At 37.1% G+C, this 26,798-nt stretch overlaps 1 protein-coding gene and 1 non-coding gene across 2 annotated transcripts in view; both read left to right on the top strand.

The window, feature by feature from the left end:
- Nucleotides 1–10,712, top strand: part of ASXL3 (ASXL transcriptional regulator 3) — a 171,945-nt gene extending 161,233 nt beyond the window's left edge. The window contains 3 exon segments of the mRNA XM_033178027.1: nt 1,496–3,452; nt 6,161–9,227; nt 9,230–10,712. Of these exon segments, the coding sequence (XP_033033918.1) occupies nt 1,496–3,452; nt 6,161–9,227; nt 9,230–9,873 (5,668 nt within the window). The 3' untranslated portion in view covers nt 9,874–10,712.
- A 4,063-nt stretch (nt 10,713–14,775) lies between these two features.
- Nucleotides 14,776–14,893, top strand: LOC117064304. The gene has a single exon (XR_004429368.1). It is a non-coding gene; the product is annotated as a U5 spliceosomal RNA (small nuclear RNA).
- The last annotated feature ends 11,905 nt before the right edge of the window (nt 14,894–26,798 follow it).

Here is a 26,798-nt window from a genome sequence, read left to right as displayed (position 1 = left end):
TAGTATCAATGGTACCTCTGCTTGACCTAGTCCCAAGGAACCTTATTTCTTGAAGATTATTCTGCTTTAAATTTATCCGTAATGTTGTTTTTCTGATCTTCTCAGTATAGTATAGTTATAAATTGTAGCTTAGTTTGAATTCATCTTAGAGAACATTGAAAGGAAAGAGAATATTTATGAAGGCAGTATTTTCTACCTTTTCAGAGATTTCCAAATTTAAATAAAGAAGGCAATGGCCAAACACCCAAAAACTGTATTCAACGTTATTTCCCTTTCACATTGAGGATTTTTAAAAAGCAAAGGTTAAAGTGGTTTTCACTGAGGTGTTGTTTGCATCAATGATACTATGACTATATTTCCTCACTTAAATGTGCTTTTTCCTCTGGAAATGTTCTCTCTCCTGCTTATCTTTCTCATTGCCTGTACCCTAATTTAATTTCATTTAGAGCAGCATGTTTCTCTACCATCTGATGCTGACAGTGTAAATTATATGACAGAAAACAGTGATTTACAGTACCCTTGACTGTAACTCTGATTAGATTTGCCTTAAGACCTGAACATCATGCTCAATTATTTCTTGATTTTTCGATACCTGTCACGTATGGAATATCTTCACAGTAAGAGATCTGCATGAAAGAATTTAAAAGTCTTGCTTCACACAAATGTAAGCTGGTAGAATAACTTTGATAACCCCAAATATGTTCTGTTATTCTTTAATGAAATTTCCATGTTGTCTTAGGTTAGACAGTTAGATGCCAAAATAAGATGATTGAGTAATACTTCTTAGATGAGTTTAAGAAAACCAGTCTTTGGAACTCATTCCAATTTCAGAATTTGATGAATTGCATTCATCTTCTATTGATCTTAATTTCTTGGTTTTCTTGTATCCTCCAAAAACTATATAATTTTCTATTATAAGAGCATCTTTCTACTTCTAGATTTAAAAAATATATATCCTATATGTTATTTTGCTTTTCTGCTCATATTTTCTAATACTTTGTTGTATGTAATTTTCTTATTCCTTTATTAACACTTGGTAAGGCTCATATCTCCTTATTTTACAAAATAAAAATCTAGACTGTTCTTAACCAGAAGTAGAGTTTTAGTTGAGATTATAAAAGCAGCAAAGAAGTATCATCATTATAAACTGGTTTACATAAATAAGCATGTTAGTGATTATAAATATTTTCTAATACTTTGTTGTATGTAATTTTCTTATTCCTTTACTAACACTTGGTAAGGTTCATATCTCCTTGCTTTACAAAATAAAAATCTAGACTGCTCTTAACCAGAAGCAGAGTATTAGTTGAGATTACAAAAGCAGCAAAGAAACATCATCATTATAAACTGGTTTACATAAATTAAGCATATTAGTGATTATAAATGTAATTTGATACACTTACTTCTATTGAATACTGCATTTCTGAGAGATCCCAGTTGTGCCTTTCATGTTTTGTGGTTGAGCAATAATTTCTTATCTCTAATTTCTGTGCAGGCTGGGCATGTCAAGAGAGGAATCTGTGAAGCTCACTACTGGACCAAACAATGCCGGAGCTCAGAGTAGTTCTTCATGTGGGACTTCTGGCCTTCCAGTTTCTGCACAGACACCCTTGGCAGAACAACAGTCAAAAAGCATGAAAAGCCCAGCTTCTCCAGAGCCTGGTTTCTGTGCTACTCTTTGCCCTATGGTAGAAATTCCAGCTAAAGATATAATGGCAGAATCGGAGTCAGAAGATATCTTGATCCCTGAAGAATCTGTAATTCAGGAGGAAATTACAGAAGAGGTAGAGACTAGTATCTGTGAATGCCAGGATGAAAATCATAAGACAATACCTGAATTTTCTGAGGAGTCTGAAAGTCCAACCAATTCTCATGAAGAACCCCAAACAGCACCTCCTGAAGATAACTTGGAGTCCTGTGTTATGATGAATGATGTTTTAGAAACTTTGCCTCATATTGAAATTAAGATAGAAGAGAAGTCAGAATCGCCCCAGGAAGAAATGACAGTTGTTATTGATCAGTTAGAAGTCTGTGATTCTCTTGTTCCTTCCACTTCATCTGTGACTCATGTCAGTGACACAGAACGTAAGGAGTCAGAAACTGCAATAGAGACCAGTACCCCCAAAATAAAAACAGGGTCATCTTCTCTAGAAGGCCGGTTTCCAAATGAAGGAATTTCTGTAGATATGGAGCTACAGAGTGACCCTGAAGAACAGCTTTCAGAAAATGCCTGCATCTCTGAAACGTCCTTTTCTTCTGAGAGCCCAGAGGGAGCCTGTACCAGCCTGCCTTCCCCAGGAGGGGAAACACAGTCCACATCAGAAGAATCATGTACTCCAGCCTCCCTTGAGACAACATTTTGTTCTGAGGTATCTAGCACTGAAAATACAGACAAATACAACCAGAGAAATTCCACTGATGAAAACCTTCATGCATCTTTGATGTCAGAAATATCTCCAATATCCACTTCACCTGAACTATCAGAAGCATCTCTTATGTCCAATTTACCATTAACATCTGAAGCATCACCAATATCCAACTTACCTTTAACATCAGAAACCTCACCGATGTCTGACTTACCTTTGACATCAGAAACTTCTTCAGTGTCTTCCATGCTTCTCGCCTCTGAGACCACTTTTGTATCCAGTTTGCCACTTCCTTCAGAAACGTCTCCAATTTCTAACTCTTCCATAAATGAGAGAATGGCTCATCAGCAAAGAAAGTCACCTTCTGTATCTGAAGAGCCGCTCTCCCCGCAGAAAGATGAGTCTTCCGCCACTGCCAAACCTCTGGGAGAGAACCTTACCTCACAGCAGAAGAATCTATCTAATACTCCGGAACCCATCATAATGAGTTCTTCTTCCATTACTCCTGAAGCATTTCCATCTGAAGATTTGCACAATAAAACCCTGAGTCAGCAAACTTGTAAATCTCATGTTGACACTGAGAAGCCCTACCCTGCTTCGATTCCAGAAGTTGCTTCTGCTGAAATGATAAAAGTTAAAAATCATAGCGTCCTGCAAAGAACAGAAAAAAAAGTGTTATCTTCACCATTGGAATTATCTGTCTTTTCTGAAGAGACAGAGAATAAGGGAAATGAGCTTCCATCTGCTAAAGTGCAGGACAAGCAATATATCTCATCAGTGGATAAGACTTCATTTTCAGAAGGCTCTAGAAATAAGACACATAAGCAAGGGAGTACACAGAGTCGGTTAGAAACCTCACATACTTCCAAGTCGTCAGAGCCCTCCAAGTCACCTGATGGGATGAGAAATGAAAGTAGAGATTCAGAGATATCAAAGAGGAAAACTGCAGAGCAGCACAGCTTTGGAATCTGTAAGGAAAAGAGAGCTAGGATAGAAGATGATCAGTCAACCCGGAACATATCATCTAGCAGCCCACCTGAGAAAGAACAGCCTCCAAGAGAGGAACCAAGGGTTCCCCCTCTCAAGGTATGGTATTAAACAAAAGACAATTCCATAGATAGGCTTTTCCTATTTAGAAGCCTAATTTTTCAAGAATAATTAGATTTTCTTCCTTCTAGGTTTTATGCAGCAATTTATGATACCATCCTCTAATAGTAAAGTATCTTCTTTATGACTATGTGTTGAATTCATAAAAGCAGTTTAGATACATGCATATGTTTAGACCCAGCATTAAAGAAAAACGAATTAAAGAAAGAGAATAGGGCTGGAAATGTCTCCAGGCCACTGAGACCCCTGGGTTTATGGGGATTTCCAGGTGTAGGGCAGAGACCTGTGTGAACCTGGGAACATGTGAAAGATAACGTAGCATCCTATGAACGTTCTTGAGAGAACTTACGGCATAAACCCAGTGTAATTTTTTTTTGAGTTTCTACCCTCTGTCATTTATACTGACTTGATGCTTTTATCTAAGTGCATTTATACTGTTGTACTGTAAAGTGGATTATTCCATCATAGCATTGGTCTAGAATTATAAACATCTCAAGCTTCTTGAATAAAAAAAATGCTCTCTCTGTAGATATAAAAATCTATGAAATTTTCATTTTATATATGACTCGTGTTCTCCACAGGCTGACTTTAAAAGTATGGTTGTACTTACTTTTTTTAATAAAGCAATCTCTAGTAAGCAAGATTCTAGAGGTATAAAAGATGAGCATTAAGTTCCATTAAAAACTCACTATGCATTTTAATTTCTGAAGCAATAGAAATAATAATAGAAACTTTTCACAGGAGATATTTTTAAACATGCCAGTCTGTCAAAAGCTAATTTTCAAAGTCATATGGACTTTATGTAAAGATAGAAAGATAGATAGATAGATAGATAGATAGATAGATGATAGATAGATAGATGATAGATAGATAGATAGATAGATAGATAGATAGATAACAACATGAGGGAAATTTATAGTCATGGAAATGTTCTGTATCTTAATTGTATCAACGTCAGTATCCTGGTTGTGATATGTCAGAATCTTGCAAGATGTTACCATCTTGCCATATTATTGAGCACATAGTTAATAAATTAAGCATTGTGAAGAAAAGGTAAATACTACAAGAATATTTGATGTTTGGTCTTAAGAGCTCTTGCTTAAGGATAGTTAAGTTTAATTATTTAAAATACGTTTAATTTTTTACACTAGGAAAAATATTAAAAGAGCAAATTGAATCTTCTCCCCAAAATTATCCTTTCTTTTCTTGGCCTTTGGAATAGAAGAGAGAAAGCAGTTTGAAAATGAGAAACAAATGGGTGCAGCACACCAACATGGCACAAGTATACATATGTAACAAACCTGCACGTTGTGCACATGTACCCTAGAACTTAAAGTATAATAAAAAAAATAAAATGAGAAACAAGATAGCTCAGGAAGACAATTTCATCTATCAAAGTTCCAAAGCATAATTCTAAATTGATATGTATAATCTGGAAAAAAGGGAAACAGAATACATGGAAATAGCACCAAATGGGAAGCCCAAAGGCTCTAGTCACTCACTGGTTATATGACCGCAGGACAAACTGCTTTACCTGCACAGCCTCAGTTTCCTGAACTGTGAAATGAGGGATGTCAACTAGAGTCTTTCCAGCTCTACACAGTTATGTCTAAGAATGCTTTTAGTGACTAGAGCAACACAGCCTTGCTATGGAATGCTGGCTGTAAGACCTTGTGCCTCATGAATTTGGTGATGAATCTGTGAGTCTCTTAATTACCAAGAATTGGTAAACAGTATTTTTAAATGGGTTGGGACATTTACAAAATTCAGCAGATTGTGGATTACCAATATCAAAAGAAACTGCCCAATGCATAAATTCTTTAGAGGCAGAAAATCAGAGTTTCCCTTGCTTTTATGCAAATGTAATGATAATACAATCCCTTTGGAAAACAGAACACTCTGACAAATGTAATCTCATTCCATCTTTAAAACAGCTCTTTGAAGGAAATAGACCAGAAATAACTAGTCTCATTTTACAACTGAGTTTACAAACTTCTCTTGTGTTCTTATATATGTATAAAGCAGCATGCAAGGTAGCATGGGAGTGCATAAAAATCATACCAGCATGGCACATGTATACATATGTAACAAACCTGCACGTTGTGCACATGTACCCTAGACCATAAGATATAATTTTTAAAAAAGGAAAAATCATAGAGTTCTTGGCTCAGAGAGGTTATTGGAGAAGCTGAGGTACACAGTGATTAGCCTAGGATCACAGTTCCTTTGTGTAAAGTCAGAATGAGAATTCTAATCATCAGTATCTCAGTCAGGGCTTTTTTCTCTGGGTCAAATTAAGACAAACTCAAATAGAGTTGAAGTTCCAGTTTTTTATGCCACTAAAAAAGATAATTGCAAAATTAAATATCTTGAAGTCTTTTTAGCCTACTGTAATTCTAGAAGCATGAATTTTTCATCCATTTATATGACGCATTAAGAAGATGCTTCATTTGATTCCAAATGAAGTTACAATGGATGTTTTTGTAGATTAAAAACAGATTAAAAACTTAATTTTTTATATTCATGCTACATTTCTTGTTGCCTTATGCCCTAAAGGCACATCCAGGGATTTAGGTGTAGTTCATGGCACATTTTGAGATTATCTTTTCCCTTGCATTATCACATTCTACGTGCCTCCTCTGTGATCATGTATGAATCACATTATATATTTTTTTCTCTCCTTTTAGATTCAGCTTTCCAAAATTGGGCCACCTTTTATAATCAAGAGCCAACCAGTCTCCAAATCCGAGTCTCGAGCATCCACTAGCACATCCGTCAGTGGTGGGAGGAACACAGGAGCCAGGACCCTCGCAGATATCAAGGCCCGGGCCCAACAAGCTCGGGCCCAGCGAGAGGCTGCTGCAGCTGCTGCCGTAGCTGCTGCAGCGAGCATTGTCTCTGGAGCCATGGGAAGCCCAGGAGAGGGTGGAAAGGCGAGAACCCTGGCACACATCAAAGAACAGACAAAGGCTAAGCTCTTTGCAAAGCATCAAGCTCGAGCCCATCTCTTCCAGACCTCTAAAGAGACCCGGTTGCCTCTGCTCAGCTCAAAGGAAGGGCCTCCAAACTTAGAAGTCTCTTCTACCCCTGAAACAAAAATGGAAGGTTCGACTGGTGTCATTATTGTCAATCCAAACTGTAGATCTCCTAGCAACAAGTCTGCCCACCTCCGGGAGACCACCACTGTACTACAGCAGTCTCTTAACCCAAGTAAACTTCCAGAAACTGCCACTGACTTATCTGTGCATAGTTCTGATGAAAACATACCTGTGTCACATTTATCTGAGAAAATTGTTTCATCTACCTCTTCTGAAAATAGCAGTGTGCCCATGCTTTTTAATAAAAATTCTGTCCCTGTATCTGTTTGCAGCACTGCTATATCGGGAGCAATTAAAGAACATCCCTTTGTGAGTTCTGTTGATAAATCCTCTGTCCTAATGTCTGTTGACAGTGCAAACACTACAATTTCTGCTTGTAATATAAGCATGTTAAAAACCATCCAGGGAACTGACACTCCATGTATAGCCATTATACCAAAATGTATTGAAAGCACTCCCATTTCAGCCACTACAGAGGGCTCCAGCATATCAAGCTCCATGGATGATAAGCAGTTACTAATATCAAGCAGCAGTGCTAGTAACTTAGTCTCCACTCAGTACACCTCTGTGCCAACTCCCTCCATCGGAAACAATTTGCCAAACCACCTCTCCACTAGCTCTGTCTTGATTCCCCCGACAGGAATTAACAACAGATTTCCTTCTGAGAAGATAGCCATACCTGGGAGTGAAGAACAGGCCACTGTATCCATGAGTACCACTGTGAGAGCAGCCCTCAGCTGCAGTGATTCCGTAGCGGTCACAGACTCTCTGGTTGCACACCCAACTGTTGCAATGTTTAGTGGAAACATGCTGACAATAAACTCTTATGATAGTCCTCCCAAGTTAAGTGCTGAAAGCCTGGACAAAAATTCAGGGCCTCGAAACAGGGCAGATAATTCTGGAAAACCTCAGCAACCACAAGGGGGCTTTGCACCAGCAGCCATAAACCGATCAATTCCGTGTAAAGTCATCGTTGACCACAGCACCACGCTGACCTCCAGTTTGTCTCTGACTGTCTCCGTTGAAAGTTCAGAAGCCAACTTGGACCTGCAGGGCAGGCCAGTGAGGACAGAGGCATCCGTACAGCCCATGGCGTGTCCTCAGGTCTCTGTGATTAGCAGGCCTGAGCCAGTTACCAGTGAAGGTGTAGATCACAGTTCCACTTTCATTGCTGCTTCAGCAGCAAAACAAGAGTGTAAAATATTGCAGACCACCTGCACAAGTCTCCGAGAATTACCCCTTGTTCCAGATAAATTAAATGAGCCGACTGCTCCCAGTCGTAACTTTGCTGAGCAGGCACGTGGCCCAGCTACGTTCAAAAGTGAGGCAGACACAACCTGTAGCAATCAGTATAACCCAAGTAACCGGATTTGCTGGAGTGATGATGGGATGAGGAGCACAGGACAGCCTCTGGTTACTCACTCGGGTTCAAGTAAACAAAAAGAGTATCTAGAGCAAAATTGTCCAAAGGCTATCAAAACTGAACATGCCAGCTACTTGAACGTGTCAGAACTTCATCCCAGGAATCTCATAACAAATGTTGCTCTTCCTGTGAAATCTGAACTTCATGAAGCAGACAAGGGCTTTAGAATGGACACTGAAGACTTCGCCGGCCCTGAGCTGCCTCCTCCAGCTGCAGAGGTAGCCTCTAGTGTACAACAAACACAGAACGTGAAAACTTCCACCTCGAGTCCCATGGAAGAGGCTATTTCCTTGGCTACCGACACCCTGAAAAGAGTCCCTGGTGCAGGGAGCTCAAGCTGTCGTCTGTCCTCTGTGGAGGCTAACAACCCGCTGGTGACGCAGTTACTACAGGGCAACCTGCCTTTGGAAAAAGTGTTGCCACAACCCAGATTGGGAGCCAAGCTTGAAATCAACAGGCTTCCATTGCCTCTTCAAACTACCTCAGTGGGTAAAACAGCGCCAGAGAGAAACGTTGAAATTCCACCCAGTTCTCCAAATCCAGATGGTAAGGGCTACTTGGCAGGGACTCTTGCACCACTCCAAATGAGAAAGCGAGAAAACCACCCCAAAAAGAGAGTAGCTAGGACTGTAGGAGAACACACTCAAGTTAAATGTGAACCCGGAAAATTGTTAGTGGAGCCAGATGTTAAAGGGGTGCCTTGTGTCATCAATTCTGGCATGAGTCAGCTGGGACACAGCCAGACATTTAAGCAAGAATGGCTAAACAAGCACTCCATGCAGAACAGAATTGTTCACAGCCCTGAGGTCAAACAGCAAAAGAGACTGCTCCCCTCGTGTAGCTTCCAGCAGAACCTATTTCATGTTGACAAGAATGGCGGCTTCCACCCTGACGCTGGTACCTCACACAGACAGCAGTTTTACCAAATGCCTATGGCTGCCAGGGGCCCCATTCCTACTGCAGCTCTATTACAGGCCTCTTCCAAGACCCCAGTGGGGTGTAATGCATTTGCCTTCAACAGGCATCTTGAACAGAAAGGATTGGGAGAGGTTAGTCTTTCCGCAGCACCTCACCAGCTAAGGTTAGCCAACATGTTATCCCCCAATATGCCCATGAAAGAAGGTGATGAGGTGGGAGGCACTGCACATGCAATGCCAAACAAAGCACTAGTACATCCGCCGCCGCCACCGCCTCCCCCTCCCCCTCCCCCTCCACCCTTGGCTTTGCCCCCGCCTCCCCCCCACCACCTCCACTACCTCCACCTCTCCCCAATGCAGAAGTCCCATCCGATCCAAAACAACCTCCAGTTACCATGGAAACCACTAAGAGACTTAGTTGGCCACAGTCCACGGGCATATGTAGCAATATAAAATCGGAACCTCTTTCTTTTGAGGAAGGTTTAAGCAGCAGCTGTGAACTGGGCATGAAACAAGTTTCCTATGACCAGAATGAAATGAAAGAACAGTTAAAAGCATTCGCACTAAAAAATGCAGATTTCTCTTCCTATTTGCTTTCTGAGCCACAAAAGCCTTTTACCCAATTAGCTGCTCAGAAAATGCAGGTGCAGCAACAACAGCAGCTCTGTGGAAATTATCCAACAATACACTTTGGTAGCACGAGTTTCAAAAGGGCAGCATCTGCAATTGAAAAGTCCATTGGGATTTTGGGAAGTGGCTCCAATCCTGCCACGGGCTTGCCTGGTCAGAACGCTCAGATGCCCGTTCAGAACTTTGCCGACAGCAGCAATGCAGACGAATTGGAACTGAAATGCTCTTGCCGGCTGAAAGCCATGATTGTGTGCAAAGGCTGTGGGGCCTTCTGCCATGACGACTGCATAGGTCCTTCAAAACTCTGTGTAGCATGCCTGGTTGTACGATAAGAGCTGAGTGAAAGATGCAGTATCCCTTTTCCACACGGAAAAGCCAAATAGCATCAGCAGCAACACATCGAATAATGCAGTGGTTTCTATCATGCTAATTTATTTTGCTTTGAAGCAGGTACCTTTCCTCTATGGCATTATTTTCTTGCATTTCTCGTAAAGGGGAGGATGCATTCTCAACTGAATGGCTCACTGGCATGTCTTTTACATGTTCAGTTGCCATTCCTAGCTTTGGGAAGTTTCTTTCTGTCCATGTGTATACAAGTCAATGCCCCATTTTTGTTTTTCTTTTAACCCAGGTGTAGATAGGAAAAGGAAATTTTTAATTAATAATCGGAAATGCAGATATATAAAGAGAATGAGAGGAATGATTTAAAGTGGTTATGCATTTTTCTATAGATGAGCCGTTACAGCAAGGAATTTTACAGTTGACTTTTCTGGACCTAGCTTTACCACAGTGATGAAATCCTATTTAGAAAGGGGAGTCTGATTTAAATGTGTGATTCCTTGTATTTACTCCTATCACAAACGATATATGAAAGGAGGTATGCCATTGATGAAATCCACTATCCTGAGTATTATCTTTGCTCCTGTTTTACTCTTTCTCAAAGACTATGGCAGAATATCTGGATCTTCCTTGGATTTTGTGCACATATTGTAGTGAAATGTGTCTACATCTGAAATTACAGCATGGGACTCATGCCCAGCATCTGGTTCTAGCCCTTTGACACCTGATCATATGAAATCAATTGGTCAGCCAATAGGCATAAGCCCAGAGGATTTTAGAGCTTCATGTATGGCTTTTAAGAGTAGGTTTGCAAAAAAAAAAAAAAAAAAAAGCCCTAAAATTCAAAGCAAGGAAATAAAATGCTGTATATGAACACATAAATGTGTTGATAATGTAAATATCCTATTCATGGTAATGAATTACTAGATATTAAAAGTGGGGGGTGGAAATCATTGTAGCCCTTTATTGATGACACCCGTGCATTCTGGCTTCAGACCTTGCAGAGGTTGGCCATCTCCTTTTGAAAGTGTCATTGATAAGAGGGACTACCCAAGGCTAAAGCATCAGCGTTTTTCAGAACAATTATTTTTCTCATTATTTACAACCTATATAATTCAACTTTGAAATAACCCTTATTTAAAACAAAAACAGAAACAAAAACTGTTCTAGGCATGGCATGTTTTGTTTTTCCCTCAGGTATGTTCAATACATTCTTCATATTTAGGGGAACTGCTTTTGAAAAAGGGATACTGCATCTTAACAGTTATCTTCTGTGTGCATCCAGTAAAATCTGCGTGTTGAGTATTTGAGCTACATTCCATATACTTTGGCCACCCTCAAACCAGAGGACAGCCGTAGTTCAGGAGGCTCTGTTTTCAAAAGCAAGTTCAGAAGCACATGCACATTGAGGAAAGATGAAAGAAAACAAAAACCAACTATGCCCATTTAACTTCAGATTACAGAGCACAAAATGTGGAGTGCCATTAACCCATTGATTGATTGTGGCTGTAGAATTTAAAAAACAAACGTGGGGGGGTGGTGGGGAATCATCTGTATCCAGGGTAAGAATGACCGATATTTTCACATGGGATCATCCTAGTCACTGTAAACTTTTTGACATTCCCGTAAAACACGTCTTAAAAGTTGACTGGAATGAGCAGAAATTACATTCCTGAAAACAAGAACACTTGTGATTTTTTATAATAACAAACTATATGATGTTTTTTTCTCCATATTTATTGTGATGTTGCCAAATTTCTTTAGATGATAGAGACATCATTTCGAATAACAAATTGCTGATAGTGAGAGGTACTTTATCTTAGAAAGAAAAGAAAGGCCTGCTGCTGTAGCCATGATTTTGGTGCTTCAGTACTGTCATTTCTGTTTTTCACAGTAAAATTGGCAAAACTAATGACTGAGAAAGTTAGCAATGCACTTAACCAGCCTTTCCCGAGGAATGCAGCATAAGTTTCAGCGGATCCTTAGTTTTCTCTTCACTGCACGCCAGGTTGTGTTGGGGTGGCATCCTTATCAGTGGTGTCGTTTGTCTGCCTGGCTCTGATATCATCCTGATTTCAAAGATCATGCTCTTAGTTTTACAGCGGGGCACCCCTATAATATAGACACTTGCATGCCAACTCCTTCCAAATTCAATCACTGCTTTACCAGTGTCAGATACTGTCTACACCAGCAAATTGAAGCCCATCACATCAGTAACTGACATGGTGTTGGAAGAAACTCCAGTCTACAGAACCTTTGCAGTCGCTATGTGAGGTACAATTGAGGCTGATGAGGTACTGAGCTCATTATCAGTTCCTTCATTATTGAATACTGCCTGCAAGTTGCTTACTGGGAATAAGGAAAAGTGTCCTTCTGTATGTTTTGATTTTTCACATAACAGGCTTGGAGAATCAGTTGTTGATAGTGCATGGTTTCTATCATCCAGGTCCGATTAGCATAATTTTTCTGTGCCCTTGCTTTTTTTGCTCCAGTTCAAATTGCTAGTGTTCTCACATGGTTTATATTACTGAAAAATGAGTATCTTTAAGCTAAAATATAAGGGAAAGGAAGAAGTGAAATTTAGATGTAAAATGTGGGTCAGATATTTTATAGGTTTCCATTTAATATATATACACACACAAAAGCCAGTATATTTGAACTGACTGAGTAGGTTCTTAGTTTTCTGATTTCTACATGTGTCTGCTATGTGCAAATGGAGTATGTTATTTACTACATGGTTATTGTGCTGTAGTGTGCAAATGTTAGCACGTGCATTATCCTGATTACTGGACACAGTTTTATTCTTACCAGGAATAGAACTTGCACATGTACCATACAATTTTTTTTTTTTAATCACAAAGGATGTATTTCCCTAAGTAGCACTTTTGGAGCAGGGGAAGGAAGAAAACTGCTATTCCCTAATCCTCCTCCTATAAGATATGCATATGCCTGAGGTGTATAAAGACATTTAGGTTAGTTAATGGGCATGTTAATAAGAGCATTCTGATGCAAATTCATTTTCAAAATGAAAATATTATTTTCTTCCCCAAAGTGAGAATAGCAGAAATTTTGGTGAACTGAGCACCATAGTTATATAATATTTCTCTGCGAAGGTCTAGTTTGAAGAAAGCAAAACTTGAAAACAAACCTATGAGGTTGAACCTGGTTGCTATAAAGACTTTGGGGTGGTGTGTGTTTCTGGGATGAGCTATATAGAAGGTTTAGTTGACTGCTGGACCTTGGATATTCTTAGTTGGTTCAAAATAAACACATAAAAACAAGCTGGTGCATATGGTACTTTATAATGCAGTGGAGAGTAAGAATACACGTTGCTGTAGCCCCATTTCATTTACAAACCCTCGCACAATTTCAAAAGTGGAAGTTACCGTGGCCTCTGGTTTCCCAGTTCCTCCATGGTATAATGAAGTCCCAGGTTTTAGAAGCTGAAGCCAAGCCTAGGGTAGCATCGTCTGTATGGTGGTGAGGCCCAGCACAGCGGTAGCTGCCTAGTGGGAATGACCCCTTCTGAGCGCGCAGAGCCCAGAGTCACTGTCCATCTGCGTTCCCAGAGAACAATTGTGAAGAGTCCTAGAACAGGAACTCGGAATCAGACTGTCAGGGGCCTATGTAGCCAAAATGTTACTAAATATAAAATTGCTGTCGTCTTCAGTCTTCATGCTTTGTCACTGTAAAGCGAACAGAAAGCATTTTTACTATAATTTAAAGGAGCTGCTTTTTTATAGCACATACTATTTCGCTTTGTACTATATTTGATAGTTGCAGAATAATTTAGACTGTAGAAAAACTTTGTTGTATTTGTACTGTTCTTGAATGTTTCAAAGAAAGTGCTTTACTTGGTTGCCATAATTTTCTTGTACTGCTGTATTCCCCTCCGTCCCCTACTTCATGGAAACCTGATATGATACATATTTTCAGTAGTTTTTTTTTTTTTTTTTAATGTGTGTTCGTTTGTACTTTTTTTTTTTTTTTTGGTCAGTATTCTGAATGTTTACATCTGTTTGACATTAGCCATTTAATGCCTTTTTTAAAGGCGGTATTACTCCTACAGTGTAACAGCAAAATGTGAAATCAACCCAAACATAACATGCATGACAAACACAGATTGGGGGCGAAGGCCCTGAACCTACATAGACATTTTATATCAGCATACAGAAAAGTAAAATCCTCCTTCAGTCCTCTACCAAAGAATATATTATTCCCACAGGAAAAACTCAGAAAAGGTGTGTAAAATCCTCAGAAGGGGGAGCAGTTGATTCAGTAAGACTGCGACAATTTAATACTGTTACGCTTACTTTGATACCTGACTAAATGTGACTGAGTGCAACAAGCATTTAAAAAAAATTTTTAGACAGTGTTTTGTTTAGAATTCAGGGATCATGCATTCTTTAATGGTGCTGTTTGTTTTTTATTTTTTTTCTACGAAGAAAACAAGTGTTGCCTACAAAAGTGACTGCTCACAATACCATAAGTTAAATGAAATGAAATGTTTGTCTCTTCATGTTTCTCTGTCTTTCCCTTTCTCAAAGTAACAACTTGGGTTTCAATATTAAGATATTCTGGAGAAAATAAAGAAATTAAACATGAAATAATTGTCATTTTAATTTTTAATGAAATGAAGTAATTTATATATGTTAAATGTACCAAAGATTGAAAATTCTATTTTAAAAAAGTATAGGGACAACTTAAACCATATACTGTTAAATTACTCATGCTTCTTTTTGGTAATGGTGACTTGTCAACATATAGTTATAACTATGGTTAAAACAGGAAAAGCTAAAACTAAAACTTCAGAAATGAATGGTAGCTGTTAATGCTTATCATTTAAGACTATGTTTGAACTTTCTGTTTTCATTAAGATCTTCATTTTTTTTTTTATACTCTGGTTTCTCTTCAAATCGTACAAATCTTTCGCGTTTTACTAAAGATTTCCGTGGACAGGAACAGTTATGAGGCTTGCATCAAAGTTTTTGAGGTCTTGTGTTTCACAAGGCTAAATTATGAGTGTTGAAAATCAGGCTAACTTTACTAACTTAATAAAATTTTGTTTTTACGAAAAAAAATCTTCATTTTTTATACCAAAAAGCATTCAGGTAAACAAATTGTTACTATCACATGTATTTTTAACTTTCAAAATGAATAATTCAGAAAATGATCTCTTAAAAGAATTGCTTTGGTTAATTTTTTAAAATCCTACATGAAATATTATAGCTAGAGTTATTTGAATGAAATGCTGTGAGCCATTAAAATAAAATTGGCTCAGTTATATTTACCTAGGTTAAAGAAATACGCATATCTTTTCAGTAAGATGAATCAAAGCATTAAACACAGTTGGCTATTAAATCTGCTGTTTTTCATCTACACAGAAAATGCTGTATTTAGCCACCAGATGGCGAAAGAGGATATTTACTTTTGTAGGGAAAAAAAAAATACTTTTTCCTCCTCCAAAAACCAAATTTAATAATAATACTAAAAGTCCAATTTATTCAAGTCAGTAGAGGATGGATATTTCTAGGTTAATTACATTATTTTCACTACAATGATGATGCTTTTTTGTTCCACTATTTTTTCTACTAACATATTTACAAAATGCTTTCTTAATTTTATTTTGAATTGCAGAGTTTGTTTTCAAAATTTTTTCTCATTGCATTACCCCACAGGCATTATCTAGTCCAAAACCTATTAGGATAAAACTGAACAGCTCAGCATTCTCTAAGCTGACATTAGTGAAACTTACCTGAATGCTCTGTGCGTTTTTATTCTAATAAAAGTACAATTACACAATTTTTGTATAAATGTCCAATTATTTTTAATACAATAATGTAGCCTAATTTGAATAATAATTTATGTTAGAATCTAAAGTATTTATTTGTATCCGTCATAGCACTTATCAAAGAACAAGTGATTTATCCAGTGTTTACCCACATAAGTACTTCATTGTAATCGAACATAATTATGTTATTTAGAAGGATCCCAGCTAGCATGTAGTGGATGCAACAGTTTTGGCCTCTTTCTACAGAAGACAATTGAACAGAAATCATAGAAAGTGTTTCACATCCCATAAAATTATTTGAAATCTATAGATCGCCTAGACTGAATATTTCAAGTGAAGATCACACACAGTGCTTCACAGTGATCTGCAAAAATGATAATCAAATGTCACAACTAATTTAGAAGTCTAAATTGAGTGATGAACCCAGTCCTCGTCCCTATAGAAACTTACCCAAGTTGCCAATGTAATGACCATAGACTCTCACTACTTAGAGGAAAATCGCTTGAGTTAACAAAACAAAAAGATTGAAGTATTCACCATTTTATTTAACCAGTTTTAAGTTTTGCAACTATAGTAAATATCCCATTGTGCTATCTATTTAAGTAAAGCATGTATTAAAAATATTTGGTAATCTTTGAAGGGTCAACCAACCAATCTAAACACATGCTACACAAAAGAAATGGCCCTATAAAAACACATCAGCGAAGACTGACTGAATGGCAGTTCTGTGAATGAAGGAACCCCTGAGTCTGCTTTTATCAGTAGTTAGGATTTTTACTTAGTACCTTCATTGTATTTATGGGAAAGTCTGTTTCAGAGGTACTTTGTTTAAGGTAAAATTACCATCTAAAGTCTCATTTTAAAATTCTTATTTCTTCATTGTAAATTCACAAATTATAGTTGTACGTATTTATGGGTTAAAAAGTGATATTACAATTTATGAATACAATATGGAGTAGTTAAATCAAGCTAGTGAACATATTCATCATCTCAAATACTTTTTTGTGGTGAGAATATTTGAAATGTACTCAGTTTTGAAGTGTACAGGTCCTCATTTACTAAACTCACCATGCTGTGCAAATGGACACTCCTCATAAATAACTTGGCCTGAGAGTAGGGGCACCAGCTCCTTTAAAACAAGGTCTCAGACACTTGAAGTTATACACATTCCATCTCATTTTCTATAGGGTCATCACAAAGTCTTTGTTTTGTCAAAAGTTTTTAAATTGAAAATATATTTCACTGTTGATTCAACTTGTATCTGTAGTTTCATATTATGATTTTATTTCAGGAAAACACTGTGTCCAGAATCTTCATTCTTCAATGAAGAAGGGACACAGAGGGACCTCAGAGGAGTGCAGAACTATGGTTCCATTTTCCTTGATTCATTTCAGTGACCAATTCTGGGATGTTATAGCATCGTCCCGGATATAGCAAAGTATGACTGACCTCAGTAACGGTAGGAAATGTAAGCTTTTCCTGGGTTTTTCTCTCCTCCTATGGAAGTGACATTTATGTGTATCCATTTATATATAAATGAAACATTTCCTACTGTAATACGAACATCATTTACAGATCAGTTTGTCTTAAAATGAAGATTTGAAAGGGTTGGCGTAGGAATAGGGACTAGTCTATAATGGCTTCTAAGTGGAAGCCACTAACACATTTTATACCCCTTCTTCCTTTAACCTGTAAGTTCAATGTAGATTTCTTTTTTTCTTTTGGTGCGTATTTTTGATAAAATCTTTACATCTCCAGGAAGAATAGTAAAAGCTATGAAAAATTAGCTGGTAGCTTAGAAAACTTCAACAAATTTAAAAACTTTTACAAACTATATTCAGAGTAGGACTTTATGAATAATCTATTACCTCTCCTCGATAAATACTGAACGTCCTCACCTTTTGTTCATCAGAAAGACTGTGAGATTGGTAGCAGCCAGTTTCTTTCTTTTTCTTCTTCATATGCTGATATTGGAAAGAGTCTTTGGTAGAAACTTTTCTGTCCAAAAAGATTTGCTTGGCAATAACTGGGAATAATCAAAGCTACCAGTCCTTACAATTCCAGTTTTATTATTGTGACTTTCAGTAATATTATTACCTTAAAAAATAAGCCTAAAGAAGACATTATGATCTGAATATGGAGGAGATTTTACAAATTCCCTTCATATCGATAAACTTTTAAGAGTTTTCAGTGTATACTATAGCGATTTTCCAGAGCTGTTCCAAAAAGGCCTTATTAAAAAAATATAGCATTCATTTAGAAATAATTGATAACATTAAAAATAATTTATTAAATTATTTAAAATAACAGTTAAGATAGCATTATTTTAAAATATCTATTAAAAATAAAGATTAAAAAGTCAGTTGATAACATGAAATATATTAAATAATTTTAAAATAATAATTGATAATATTAGTGAAATGCAGTGTAACAAGTGCCGCAAAACATTTTACAAGTATTATCACATTTATTTTTTAAAAACCTATAAAGAAAGCACCATTTTTATATCTATGTAATAAATAAGAAATCTGAGGCTTAGAGAGCTTAAAGTTAAGGACACTCAGCTAATATTTGGGGTATAAAGATTTATCAGAAACAAAAGCTCATCCTCTTATTTGCTAGAAGATGCAATGACTGCTACACAGATTTTGCTAACTCTTGAGGATTCCTAGAAAAATCAGAGGGTCTCAGACCTTGAAAAAAATATACAGGTTAGTGGGAAAGACAATAAAATAATTTAGTCTGACAAAAATATAACCAAGATATGTGCAAGGTTCAATGAGGAAGGAAGCAACCAAGTGGGTGAAACTATGTAGGGTTGCCAGTGGCTGAGAATGAGACCTCTAGAAGGACACATATTCCCCTCATCTGCCATGGTTTAAAGGCAGTACCACGGGGCAGGAGAGCAAGTTTTTCCCCATCAGTATACCAACTGCTTTCCTGGAACAAGGTTCATCAATAAAGAGACTTTTTTTCTGATAATGATCTTTTTAAGTTTTTTGACTGTCCACTAGAGAAAAAAAATGAAGCTTGTAAAGAATTGAAGTTAGTTTTTTTCAGAAGTCTTACTGGGGACTATAGACTCAGGACGATAGCCTTGGAGAGATCTTTCAGAGAGGTGCCGTGAGACTATTCCAAAACTGTTTTGGCTCATCGCTTTTATACAGGCAGTGAAGGTTCAGTACGTGCAAAATCATATCAAATTCTGGGTGCAAGAGTACGTCTGGTTATAGATTGTAGAGGCATAATCACTGACCCTGCAGGCATTATCTTATTGTAGGAAAAGGCAAGGTCTAGGGTCATTTATCCTTTAAGGAATATAGTGACTCATTCAAGAGATGTGGGAACCGTGTGCTTGATCCAGTTTTGTCTTCAAAGCATTCTTCCAGAGAACTGCATCTTGTCACAGAGTCAGGGGCTTTGTGAAATTATGCTGGCAGGCAGAAATGAGCAAACATGGCTTTCTATATTTACTACTTGATCCTTTACATAGTTCAGAGCTCTGTCCCTAAAACCGTCTTTCATGAATCTAGGAATTTGTTCAGATGTTGGTAATGTTAATAATTGACATTTGAGAAGTTAACATATTGAAACAATATTTATGGTGCCTGATGTCCTTGGTGGTCATTGACTCTTTAATACTTTTTTAAAAATATAAGACATATTCCTGTATGTAAAAGTCAACCAGTGTTACAGAGACTACTACAGAAACCAATGGCAAAAAATGGAGTATCTTGATATAAATTGCAAAGTGAGCAATTAATTTTTTTAAAGGAGAAGAAATTGCTTCTGACTATTCATATTACTTAATAGGATTCAAATAAGAAAACAAAGAGTTACACATGCAAGCTGCAAGTTTGGATTGAAGTCAGGGAACTTATAAATGTGTCATCCAGTACTTTTGAGAAGTAAAAGCTCCCCACTCTGCTGATGATCACAGAAGGAAAATATTTTCATCATTGGAGAAAATGAAAGCATACAAGAGTCATCCAGCTGATAACACCAAGATATATATAGTGCCAGAGATTAGCTTCACCTGTGTCAGTACTTTTCCAAGACACGCTCGCCTGTTTAAGTGAATCCTACCACTCTCTTAATTCCACACTGGTGACTGAGGACACAAGCGATGACTGTCACTCCGCAGAGAAGCCTAGTCTGTAGCGCCAAGTGGTCCATGCTGCATTGTCATCCTGCCCCAGCTGTGAGAGCATGACGTTGGGTGATTCACATTCCTGCTTTGTGTCTGACTCATCATCTTGCCCACAGGCCAAACCTATCTTTTATCACCTCTTGCTTGCAAATATTTATCTTAAAGCCATCTGGCAACCTAATGTTTTAAGTATCTTAAGTATTTATTTGAAGATAATGTGAAACTAAGAAATTTATAACTTTACATTTAGTGAGAAATTGCATTTTCCTGTTTTCAAAAAGAGATTTTAACTTCCTTTTCTACTTAAGTAAAACGTCATGTCACTGAATATAAAAAGACTTCACTCCTTGACCTTTAATAGTTGTCAAGGGATTCTAAAGATGAAGGCACTTTTGGTGCCAAAATTCATCCAACATTCAATAAGCAAAATTTTTTTATCACCATCTCTATGCTAGCTCCTGAATTACAGGGAATACAGCGTTTTTCTGGTGACTTGATTTTTCAAGAAAATTTGTACCATAAAACATTATCATAAGGCAGAAGAAATTTATCAGAAATGCTATTCAAACATACCTTTCTGGGTCATCCTATTTCCCAGAACAGCTTGCATATGGATGGAGAGAATAATTGAGGAATGCAAGTTCTGAAAAGATGTCTCTTTTGAAGTTATATTTAATTTCCAGACTGCTTTATCCAGGCTCAGAGTCAAAATATTTAGCAATATAGTAGAAGATGCAAAATAGTTTTCTGCATCTTCTATTGGAGAAACTATACTTTCTAATATAAAATGAGGAGAAAGAAAGAAAAACTCCCATATATGGAGAATGGTTTGTCATCAAATTTGGCTCATCTGGAGAAAACAGCACAGATGGTCTAGCTTGCTTCAGGATTGCAGTTTCGTGCCATGCATGATTCACCAGAGAAGGTAAATCAGCATCTGTTCATTTCATTTTGTGTTCACTGTTGTAGTAATAGATAGTAATGTGCATTAACATTCTTTTGTTGCTAGACCTTAACAAGCAAATGAGTGCTATTTTCTAGCTAAATTAGAGATTATTTTTTCTATAGTTTTACATTCAGATTAATGAAGTGATGCTGAAAAAAAATAAAACCACATTTCCAGCTTACTAAGATGTGGGAACTCTTTGCTTGGAACACGCTTTCATCAAGACCTAAAAGTAATTTCCTTCTTTTTTTTTTTTTTTTTTTAAAGACTATCAAAGTAATTTATCAGAAAGAAAAAACTGGACTCTGTAATCAGTTATTCCTACACATGGTTGTTTATTAAAATATGGTCACGGGACATTTCTGTTTATGACTGTGAAGGTGGATTTTAAAACATTCTTCCACACACAGATTTGACCTGTTTTTGTGTTTCATAGTCGGGTAATATATTACCAAAAATGAATGATAACTTTAATAATGGAAAAATCTGATTTCCTGACTCATAGTTCAGCAAATAGATTTATACAAATCTGATGAAGTTAGTTTCTGTGTGGAAAGCAAATGTCTTTCTGAACTGTGCACAATACAGATCCCTATATTCCTTTTTGGTCATTCCCTGAGTTATATCTTATGGTTACAGGGAGCTACAATTCATTTATGGTGAGCCTTATATGTCTCTGGACTAAAATTTACTGAAGAGAAGGTGTAATATCTCTTCTACTTTGGTATCTGTAGTTGCTTCCATTGTGCATAACATGGGGATAATTCATTAATACAGACAATAAATGTTTGTGTCATAGATTTCTCTTTGCCAGGGCATGGCAGAGATGCTATGGGTACCACAATGAACAAATTGTCAACATTCTTGAGCTTTTGTTCCAGTGGATGGAGACAGGTAACAAAGATATAAATACAAAACACATATAGTATATTTGAAAGTGGTAAGTGCTATGAAGGAAAACAAAGCATCGTAAGTATATAAAAAATATCAGAGTGTGGACGTTGTAATGTATAAAGAGTTCCCAGAGAAGGCCTCGCTGAAAAGGTGCTATGAACTGAAATGTGGCCCTGCTACCAAATTCATAAGTTGAACCTCTAAACCCAATGTAACTGTATGTGGAAATAAGACCTATAATGAGGTAATTAAACTTAAATAAGGTCATAAGGGTGGGACTGTAATCCAAGAAAATTGATGTCCTTATAAGAAGAGTGAGACACCAGATCTCTCTCTGTCCATGTGAACACAGAGGAAAGACCATATGAGGACACAGCAAGAAGGCTGCCATCTGCAAGCCAGGAAGAGAGACCTCTCCAGAAACCAACCCTGCTATCACTTTGATTTTGGACTTCCAGCTTCCAGAACTATAAGAAAATAAGTTTCTATTGTTGAAACCACCAGTCCATGGTATTCTGTTGTGCAGCCCAAAACAACCGAGAGGGAAAGAATATTTGCATAGACAATGGAAGATGTGAAGGTGTGGGACCACGTCAAGTGGACAACAAGCGGAGAGGCCTCCTATGCAGAGGCAGAAACAAATGTAAGGCTCTGGATCTCAGTGTACTATGGTAGGTAATTAAAATAAAAGTATCTCTCATTCTCAGAATCTCCTATTAAGAAGAGGAGGCTCATATACAAGGTAAGATAATGAACTTGTAAGGCTTTCTGTTTATCAAGGTTCTTGCATGAGTGATGAGATCAGCTATTTTCAAAGACCCAACTTGACAAAAAGTGTAACTTTTTCAGTAAATGATTTAAATTATTTACTTTTCCTTTGCCCATGTCCTTAGTCTTCTAAGAAAAAGTAGGATTATTTATTCACCAAGCAAGATAATAAAGGGTCTTATGTATTAATCACTTTATCTCAGGCTTTTCTAGATCTAAAGCCACCTATGAGAACTAAGAAGGTGGTTTTCTCATTTTCAGATAAGGAAAGTAAGAGTCAAAGTTATTAAGTCAACTGAAAGAACCCACTTTCTCCAAAGGTCCTGCCCTTTTAAACCATGCAGTTTTAGGTAAATGTCAGTGTGCGTGGACTGCTCCAGTCTTCTTTGTTGTGAATAGCTGTACTTTTTTATTTTCTTTTCTTTTCTTTAGAGACAGGGCCCCACTCTGTCACTCAGGCCGGAATGCAGTAGTGTATCATGGCTCACTGTAACCTCAAACTCCAGGACACAATTGATCCTCTCACCACAACCTCCAGAGTTGCTATGATTGTAGGCATGAGCCACTGTACCTGGCTAGCTATAAATTTTAAGAAAACTGTCAGTAGAGATAAGTTTTTGTTTAGTGGAGTATTTTGTTACTTTTTTTCAAAACTTCTGAACACTGTATACACCACTTGACCTGTACTTGACAATTAGAGCCTGTAAAATGCAAAGGCTTAAAAAATCCAAAAAATAAATTCAAGGTTTGCCTTTCAATAAACTCTGAAAGCATCTGCTCTGAATACTCACTTGCCATATTTAAGTACCATGGGGAAGAGAGAAACCAGTAAGCATACAATAACTCTATATTGAACCAGGAAGAAACTTCGTCTGGCTGGCTATACCTCTACCTTTCTGTATATAGCCTAACAGAATACTAGAGTTGAAAGAACACAGACCATAGGACCAGAAAGTCTTGTTTGAATTCAGATGTTGACATTTACAAACAATGTAATCTGGGTTACTTAACCCATCTGACCATCCAAGCTTACCTATAAGATGGAATTACGGTAACCTGGCAAGATTGTTGTGCAGGTAGAATACATATATACTGCTTAGCATAATGTTTGTTGTTTGTTATGATCACAATATATGATCTCTAGTATTCAAAGAGTCATATTCTTCCTAACAGAGTCTTCAAAGCCTGCATTTTGAAATTGGAAATGAACTCTTGATAAACACCATTGTTACCTTAATATTACCCTAACGTTAGGATATATCATCATTTCCACTTAAAGGAATAAATTGAGACAAATGAAAGCTAAATGTTCTTCCCAGTTTATGCATTTTCTAATAATGTTATTGTTGAGGTCCTCTGCCTGTATAATTTTATTCAGATTGCTAATGGTTCTGAAACTTCAAAGTGCATTGAAATGGATGCTGAATTCTGGCCTTCACCCTTGAGGTTTTTATGTGGGATCACTCCAAGTGATTCTAATCAGAAAGTTGTAATCAGAAAGCAACAAACACATTGTACCAGAATCGTTCTCTATATAAACTATTAATTTACCACTTAATATTGGAAGGCAGAAAATCATTGGCTACTTAGCCTTCAAATTTCACAACAGTTATCTGTAAGAGTAAATATTAGAAAAATTGGCAAATATTTAACAAAAGAGAACTGATTATATAAATTGGTCTAGCCATGTGGGAATATTATGCAATCACCATATATAATATTGAGAAAAATAACCAATGACATGATATGTAATTTGTACTATGTTGAGTAAAAAATAGCACTTAAAATGTTATGTAAAAATGACCTCTTTATTTATTTATTCTCTTTTTTGAGACAAACTCTCCCTCTGTCACCCAGGATAGAGTGCAGTGGTGAGAACTTGGCTCACTGCAACCTCCACCTCCCGTCAAGCAATTCTCATGCTTCAGCCTCCCAAGTAACTGGGGTTACAGGCGCCCACCACCATGCCTGGCTAATTTTTGTATTTTTAGTAGAGTCAGGGTTTCACCATCTTGGCCAGGCTGGTCTCGAATTCCTGACCCCAGGTGATCCTCCCGCCTCAGCCTCCCAGAAGTGTGGGATTGCAGGCATAAGCCATGACACCCAGCCAATTGTTATTGCTGAAAAAACAACTCTACATCAAAAAAGAGAATATATATAATCACAAGTGACTATTAATGTTTAATTCTAGGTGTGAAGATTGTGAGTAATTTTATTTATCTTTTCTGAATTCTTCAACATTTCTTCTCTGAATATGTGTGACTTCTGTTATCAGGTTTCTATGGCTATTAAAAGTAATAGCAACTTTTAAGTATTGGAAAAGCAACTATGCAACTTCACAAAGCCATCTAGGCAATATTAAAAATTATATTCATAGAATATTAGGTAGTTAAGTTAGTTTTAAATGTTTATTTTTCTCATAGTTGAATATGCTAGTTTATATTAGAGAAATTAATTAGATGAATATTATCTATCATATATTTTATTGAAAATAATACCGTCTTACAGCATGCTAAATGATAAGTGATACGATTAAACAATAAGATAGTACATTGGTACAGGGTATTTATTACATTTCTGCTGCCACCCAGTGGCTGCTCCATCTGATTTATATATATTGCTCATCTAGCTAATTGTCCAGTAAAGTTGCTCACAAAGAGCACTCTTGTAGGTAGAATCAATTTGCTCTGAAGCAGCAGTGATTTTCCAGGTCTAGGAATGACCAGTTAAAGCATGTCAAGTCAGAGAGAAATCTTTCCACTGAACAACACTAAGATGTTTTGGGTCCGCATGACTAATCTGCTAACAGACATTATTTGTTCCACAGATTCTAGAATCTTTTTCTTGCTATAACAGGGTCTTTCTTAAGCTAATTTTTCATAAGTCCTGTGCAAAGGACAGTTGCCCCACAGTAGCAATCACTAATACCTGCTTGCCAAATTAGATCCAATCACCTTTAACTCAGAGAAGACAAAAGCTGTGGATGAAGCCAAATTATAATAGTTGGACATCCCTCCGGACCAGCAAGAGAGGACAGCCAGTTGAAGTTCGTCAGGAGCACAGCTACACAAAGTCTTTCAGGTCTTCTAATAGCTGAGGCAAGGCCCCCAGAGTTTGATTTAATTGAAAATATATAAAACCATGAAGGAAAAATAAGAAAATACATATCTGAACAAGTTCCAATTCTAAGAAATTCTCTAGTTTAGTAAGATATTTTAGAAAACAAACCACATCTAGGAAACCAAATGAGAAATACAAAGATTAGCTATGTAAGTCAGTGTTTGCACAGATTTGCAAAAGCCTTGACATAAGAATGAAGAAATACACACCCAAATATCATCAGTCGTGGTGGGATATGTATGGGATAGACAGGAAAACTACCTTCCTGCTCCTCTCTAGTTTTTGAATTGTTACAGAGCATACACAACAATAAATATAATGTTTAAAGCCTATGAAATAGGTATTGTGAGATAGAAGGAAAAGATAATTAAGCACTGGTCTAGTGGCTCCTTCTTGCATTCCTTTGGGTAGAAGGTAAAATACCAACAACCTGGAATAGTCTTCAGGCCTCTGTAGGGGACAGTTTTCCAAAAAAAGACATGAATTTCAGAAGGGATGAAGATTGAGATTCCTCAACACAAAACAAGGAAATTTGAGGCCCAAAGAGCAACCAGATCAGACAAATGTAAAACAGAGACATCTTTTGGTTGAAAATACAACTCACAAAGTTGAAGCCAATCTTAAATCAAAATTTTGAAAAGCCACTGTCAAAAAGTAATTTTGGAGCTAAAGAAAATGAATACAAAAGCACTAGTATGAAACAATAGCAAATTTCAAATTCTGATTAAGCCATGGTTGTCTACTATGGTTGTTCTGAATACAGAAGACTGGAAAACCCTTCAGTAATTGTGAAATCACACTCATGAATGTTGCCTTATAGGTTATTAATTCTAAACTAGGGAAGCAGGCTTTGGAGGATTTGAAGGTAGGGCAAAGAAAGGTCAGTTATAAAGACTTGGATCTCAGGGTCATTCATTTCTGCAGAGATCTTTCTTTGGGACCAGCCTGTCATTTTAAGGTCATAGGGATAGGCATAATTTTCACTTTTTTGTGAAAAAACACTTTTTGTTTTTCCTTTGGTCACAGGACTCTTATCTTTGTGTCACCCTTTTGGTATGGCTTGCTGTGTCAGATTTTGACTTTGGAAGATTGTTACCCTAATGGCAAATTGAGATCTGTCATTTATTTCTATCTCCTTGGAGAATTAGTGCCTTATAAACCTGAAAGGAATAAATTCTTGATTGTACTCTATTAATTTAGAAACATAGTGATTTGTATTGTGTTAAATTAAGAATGTGTAAAATGACTT

The sequence above is a fragment of the Trachypithecus francoisi genome, unplaced genomic scaffold, assembly GCF_009764315.1.
Source record: "Trachypithecus francoisi isolate TF-2019V2 unplaced genomic scaffold, Tfra_2.0 Lachesis_group19, whole genome shotgun sequence".
Classification (NCBI taxonomy): domain Eukaryota; kingdom Metazoa; phylum Chordata; class Mammalia; order Primates; family Cercopithecidae; genus Trachypithecus; species Trachypithecus francoisi.
Note: the sequence above shows the minus strand (reverse complement) of the source record. Positions and strands in the feature narration are given on the sequence as shown.